Genomic DNA, 6,837 nt, shown 5'->3' with positions numbered 1-6,837 from the left:
ATATATTTCAGTACGTTGATTAGCAAGCTATTTGAAAAATCCGTACTTCACATCTCTTACACAGACTGATTTAAAACTCCCCAGCTAGACATATCTCCATTCCATCTAGTGTTCTATCAAATGGACACTACAAATGATGGGCAAATGGCTTGCTGTCATGAAGTGTTCACTCTGCTTTTCACACGGCGACAATGACATTTTTATTTTAATACTTACACAATAGATAGTAAACTTTGGCGCGATGGCGTTTAGATGGATCTCAACAGCCCTTTAGCTGTGTTAGTGCCTTCTCTCTTGCCAAGCCGTGGCTGTATGCTAAGCTGCTGGGTGCTGTGTTACATAATCCCCCGCATTCATTTTCTCCACCTGTTTAGCTTGAATACATACAAGGTGACTGCAATGTCCTTTCAAACCTCCTTCTCACCACAAACATCAGGGACGGAAAATAAAATCGAGGTTCAGTTGCCTTTTTTTTTTTTTTTCCAGTGGAGGTTTTAGAGAATTCAATCAACTCAGAAATGTATTTTGTCACTATCTGGTTCTGCCCTTTTGGTTATGTTGACTGTCAGCCCAATATGGTTTTCAAGGTGATAAGAATATGCTTGAGTCTCAGCTACTGGAACAAATTAAGATAGGTCAGGGTCCTGGGAGAAAAAGAACCTCCAATGTGAGGGTGTGCAACAGGATGATTTTCCAAAAGTCCTTCTCCGTCTCATTCCTAGACTTTATTGGCTCTGAGAGGGTGGGGCGTGCACTGTCAGGTCGCTCCTCCCAGAACTCATGAAGATTAAATCCCATGAACCGAAGCTGAAATAAATTTGTTAATCTAGAATATGGTTTTGGAGAAGACCCCACAGTGTCCCTTGTTTTTAATGGACACCTGCTGGGATGAGAAATCTGGGCAGTTGGGATGATGTCATTCTTGATCCCCAGCTCTGGCCCAGGGAAGAGGTAAACTGAAGGAATGCACCATTTAGTGGTGAAATCAGAGAGGCTGTGAACTCTTCGACAATCTTTATTAGATACTTGCAATGGAAGACACTTGGCTACATACCATTTTCTTTGGAATATTAGTATATATAAGCATGTGATTTGCATAGACAATGCAAATTCTCGTTGTATATAATTTATTTATTTATTATGGGCATTTTGTTTTCTGTGGCAATGGTACCATTTGTTTTTCTTTGTGTGGCTTTCTAGATTAAAAAAAATCTTTTGTTTTAAATATATTCAGAATGCACAGAGGAAAAAGAAACATTTCTTTTAGTAAGCATGTGTGGTTAACCTTGGGGGAGAGGAGTTGGTTTATAGCTCACTTTACCTAGTGTCAGTTTGGTTTCCAAGTCCACAGCTCTGCCAGCCTTAGGAGAGTCAATTGGAAGCCCATAGCTATTCTGAATAACAGTCACAGGGGCAGGTAAAGATGAGAGGTCCTTCAAGTCCTGATTACCATATCCTGTGTCATCTTGGGCACCCACTTATTCCTTTGCATCAGTTTCTTCCTTACTGAAATAAAGGCATTAAATCAGACAATCCCTAAAAAAAACTCACAAATTGAAATTTTATTAGTTTGATGGATTCTTTCAATTATATGAAAAATATTAAGCACAGTCTAGCACATTAAATAATATCTTGATACCTTGCTGGTTTGTGTCAAGGCTTTCACCTTTGAAGGGTCCTCCATGATTAAAATAAGCTTTGCTTTGCTCTCTCTGCTCATTCATCCCAGTTCAGGGGGCACAGTGATTAACTTAGGTTTTCAGAGACGATGCCCGTTGGTACCAGGGACCACACAGCAGCTGTGCTTGTCCCTCTCTGGAGAGAAAGTACAGAGTTGTGACAAGTGCGTGTGGCTGTCATCTATTCTAAATCAGAGACATTCCCAGGTCTTTTGTTTAGTTGTACTTTAACACACATGCCTCTCCACAAATGAGAGGAGATACTATGATAGTAGATAGGGCACAAGAGGATTAGACTGAGTATATTTCAAACACACAGACACTGTCAAGTTTCAGCTTCCTGCTTTCTGAGGCTACTTTTGAGAAAATGTACCAGATATAAATATGTGCCAAGTGTTACTTGTTTGCTTATTACACACACACACACACACACACGAATAGACATACACACATATGAATGGGCATACACATGTATGGATGGACACACATGCATACATATAGACGAACACACATATGTATGAATGGACACACATGCACACATATGGATTAGCACACATATATGGATGGAAACATGCACACATATACTTACTACAATTTAGCCATCTATAGGTTGGCAGGTACCTTTGCTTATGACTGTAAGTGTACACGACTGTGTAACATATGGAAGAAGCTTCATTTCTTTGATAACTCTTGAGGATTTGTAATTTGAATTCTTGCTTGAACAGCATTGGTGCTGTGATGTTATGATTAATTTAACTTGTTATCTGTAGCGGCTTTTGTCTTCCAACATAATAAGAGTGACTGCTGCACTTCATTTTATTATGATTTGAAAATATGTGTTTTATTTTGCTTAAGTAATTTGTGTAGAACTGATGTGGTTGATAGGAATCATAGCTAAGGTAAATTTAGCTTTGGTTTGTAAGGTTGAAATGTAGGTTAGCGAAGAGAAAATAAAATTTCCCTAGCCACAGTTTGTAGCCCCCCATCTTTACATTGAAACTGCATATCTAGATGTATCTAATTGCTAATTTTCTTTCATTAATTAAGTTCTTTTAAGTAGCAGCTGACAGAGCCTGATATGAAATGCTACATCCAGAGTGTGCCTAACAAGAAGGCACAAAGAGGTTCACACGAAATTGTGAATCAAATAAACCACAAATTAATCAAATTAGCTGTATGTCATTCTCTTAACTTAAAAAGCACACTTTGTAGCTACCTGGAAGTCCAGGCTCCAATTTAGAATTTTTGACTCCTTAGGAAACAGTGATACAGGGAGAATAGGCACCCGGCTGGTTCTGAGCCCACGGCCTTCCCTAATTCTCTTCCCACGTTCAGCTTTGTCGTTCATTGCAAGGTCTCTAGGATTAATGCCCGTGGATGCCCCAGTCCACGCAGCAAGCTTTGTCTACCGATCTGTAGACATCAACACCATGTTTTACTTTCAGAAGACAATGGATCCAGATCAGATGCTTCCTCAGACAGGCTTTGGATAAGGAATTTTAAGCTGCCAATATCAGTGGTCTCGAAAGAGTACATCGATTACACAGGAATCCTACCCTGGCCTTGTCATCCTTGGGGTGGTGGTGGATATGACTGTGTCAAGAGCAAGTTCCAATCAGGAAGGGGTGATCTGAGATGAAACCTCTTACCTGCCCAGAGCACAAGGCCTCTTTGCTTGAGTCTAAGGGTTGCGTTGCTTCTGGTCAAAGCTTATTACCATATTTCATGCTCTGCTCTTTTCCTCACCTGACCTTCTCTAGCCCAATTTTCTACTTAAAATCCTTTCATATTTCTTTACCACAGAAACCACAATTAGCTAGGTTTCTGATGCACAGAAACCAAAACCAAATCTATTCGGGTAATTGATTTCAAGTTATTATTTAATAAAATTTACCACAAGCTAAGGAGTCCTTTGTTTAAATAGGACCATTAATTATCTATTCTGAACCAGATTTTTTGCAAGCGTTTAAATACCATTCCTGATGCAGATAATGGGAGCCCCACTTGAACATTTTGAATAAATTTTCTCCACAGGTTTTTCTTCCAGAACATTTGAAGGAAAGACAGTCCGCTCCTTTGAAATGTTTTGTTTGTTTTCTACTTTTCTACTGTTGTATGAACATAGTTTCTCTGTAGTCAGTTTTCCTATTTTCCATAGTTCAGTAGGAGCTGCCTAAAGTAGAATCTTGCCTGCCAAGGCATGACCACTTTGTCTTTTTCTTCACCTACAGCTCGAGAGGAGAACGTGGCCACTTTCCGAGGCTCAGAGTACCTGTGCTATGACCTGTCTCAGAACCCCATCCAGAGCAGCAGTGACGAAATCACCCTCTCCTTTAAGACCTGGCAACGCAATGGGCTCATTCTACATACGGGCAAGTCGGCCGACTATGTTAACCTAGCTCTGAAGGATGGCGCGGTCTCCTTGGTCATTAACCTGGGGTCCGGGGCCTTTGAGGCTATTGTGGAGCCCGTGAACGGGAAATTCAACGACAACGCCTGGCATGATGTCAAAGTGACACGCAATCTCCGGCAGGTAATGGCCGGGGGACAGCGAGGCTAGAAAGCCCATCTTAGGCAGACACTTTGTGGGGTAGGGGGACTGGTGAGGTGTCGAAGGCTAGGGATTTGGATGTAGACACGTGAAAGCCTAACTCTCTCCAAGTTTTTGCAATTTCACAAGGAAAACCGATTCCACTATTTTTCTCCGTATTCTTTAATTCCCCATTTGTGCTTGTTATTTAAGAAAAAAAAAATGACAGTTGTATAGATAATAAAAATGATAAGTACTTCCATCCTTATTATTCTGCTTTCCTTTTATCATTTTCTTAATTACATTCAAATCTTATCATAGTGTTGTTAAATTCAATTAGGGATAGCATTTTCTTCCACAGCTTGATGGATTGTCCTCATTCTTTGAGTATTTGTTTCCTTTTTAATTAAGTTAGCCATTGCCATGATGTCATAATAATTTTAATTCACTCCGAGGAGAAAACCAACAGCTTTTCCCCCCTGTTCTATTAATTTACCCCCCCCACACACCTTTGTTTATGACTTCTTTATTTTTCTTCTCCCACTGTTACGTGAACCTCTAGCTTTGGAATTAATTAGCAGGGATCTTTCTGAAGTCATGTTTCTCTGTTCCCTGGATGCTGTGGTCCTACCTCACTGCCCTTGTCTCTACCTCCGAGTCTCTTCAGTTGCCCGGGAGGCCCGGCAAATGGAAGCACCCAAATAAAAATGCCAACTTCGGAGCAGCTTTCCCGGAGCTGTGCGTGCTTGAGAACCCCCATCGCTTGTGGATTCTAAGCAGGCAACGCCCTCAGGTGACACCACGTCCAGAAAGCCCGAGCCAAGTGAAGTTGTTTTCCATGTCCTTACTAATAATGATAATAATCAGACCTTATCAGTGCACATCAGCAAAAGAAAAGCATTTCCCATCAAAGCTAAGGTCTGTGCTGAGATTGCCTCCTTCATGTTGCTATTTTCAGTTGGTGTTTTTCTCTGCTTGTAAATTTGTCACGCAAACCAGTTGGACAGCATTCATCCTTTATTAATCAGAAAACGGTATGCAAATTCTCAGAAAGTGCTTATCAAATTTTCTTCTGCAATATGATTGATTTAACGCTGTCTCGTGTAAACATGAAAGCAGAAGACATGACAGGTGTTTGCATATGTTTTCTATTTGATAAAAGTATGACTCCTAAGAGACGCTCAACAAATGGCAAAGGCTGGCACGCACATTATAGTCAAAACACTCATCCACACATTTAAGTCTATCCAGGAAGCCAACTGATTGGAAGATCCCATTCTGTTTATAGTGAAGTTGTCACGTAAACAAGACTTAGAGTCCCCAACATTTTCACCACAGAGGAATTCAAATTTTATGAGTCATCATCCTATGATTTCCCTTCAAGGTCAAATATGTAAGTGCTTTTGTTCATCACCTCCCTTCCTCACTACCCAGAGGAACTTCTTAACAATCAAGAGATGCCCAAATCAAATTTCTATTTGCAGACAATGTATCTGGGCTGTGAACTCTAGACCAAAACTTGAAATAGGGCCTTTTGCCAATTTTGATTGGCATGTCCTTAGAATCTTAGTCATCTGAGAGGAAACTTTATGTTCTGGGTATCTTTATCAGTCACATGTTTCTTCAATTTGATTCTCTTGCTCCCACCCCACATACTTATTCAGTAACTACTAAAACACTTTTCCAAGAGTATCAAGTCATAGTTAAGCCCTTTGAAATAAGCAGATAAATTAAACTGTAATTCAAGTATTGTGATGTTTTGATCAGGAGCACCATGAAAAAAATCACCCTGTAGAGTTTCTAATGTATTCTAAGTTTGAAGGTCCAGCTCCTGTCTGTGTCCTTGGACAAGTCATTTGACCTTCCTCCATCAGTGTGCATTTGCAAATGCTGATGACAATGCTCCCGAGCCATGTGTAGTGGCTAAATATGCAAAATGCCTTCTGTTCCAGAAGGATTATGAGCTCATCCATGGTCTGGGTGCTAGATTTGCTGTGACATGCAAGTGATTTACAAGCCGAGCATTCAGTCCCAGAGGTGACGATTTCTGCCTGCTGCCAAGGATGCAGGAAAATGGAGTTGCCTTTTCTAATTAAAACTGTTGAGTTCTTGAGATTTAGAGTATTGTATTTCTTAGCAGGAGAATCTTGATCTCAGTTTAAAAAAAATACTCTAATGTATCACTTAAACTCACTGAAATCTAGATTCAAAGAAAGAGAGGGTGAGAGATAGAGAAGTTGATTTTTACAAATAAAGTTCATTCAGTCAATATTGTATAAACCAAGATTATTATTTTATCTATTGAAATATTTATATCTTTTTTTGAGTTCTCTAGAATACATTAGAAAAATGGGAAGCCTCAGTGTATTTCAAATAAACTGTAAATGGCTTTCATAAATATTTGATAACAAGCTGATGACAACCCATCTACTTTTTTTTGGCAAAATCTAATGCCTTTGGTAGGAAAAATTTATCTGAGAAAAACTAGCCTGGAATTTCATAAGAGTATCTGTTACCAAGGAGAGCAGAACTACTTCTTTCTTTTTCAGTGACCACCAAAATGTGGCTCTGTCCCTAGGCCAACTCAAAGTCAAACCCAGATAGGAACATCAAATCAAAAGGTTTTGA

At 39.8% G+C, this 6,837-nt stretch overlaps 1 protein-coding gene across 4 annotated transcripts in view; it reads left to right on the top strand.

Moving 5' to 3' along the window:
• Nucleotides 1–6,837, top strand: part of Nrxn3 (neurexin 3) — a 1,514,195-nt gene that overhangs the window by 382,396 nt on the left and 1,124,962 nt on the right. For all 4 annotated transcript variants that reach the window (XM_050152455.1, XM_050152454.1, XM_050152457.1 and 1 more), the window contains exon 4: nucleotides 3,911–4,212. In XM_050152455.1, coding sequence (XP_050008412.1) covers nucleotides 3,911–4,212 — 302 coding nt within the window. The remainder of the gene's footprint in view (nucleotides 1–3,910; nucleotides 4,213–6,837) is intronic.

The sequence above is a fragment of the Alexandromys fortis genome, unplaced genomic scaffold (genome assembly GCF_014885135.2).
Source record: "Alexandromys fortis isolate MF-2015 unplaced genomic scaffold, M_Fortis_MF-2015_v1.1 scaffold_47, whole genome shotgun sequence".
NCBI classification, from domain to species: Eukaryota; Metazoa; Chordata; class Mammalia; order Rodentia; family Cricetidae; genus Alexandromys; species Alexandromys fortis.
Note: the sequence above shows the minus strand (reverse complement) of the source record. Positions and strands in the feature narration are given on the sequence as shown.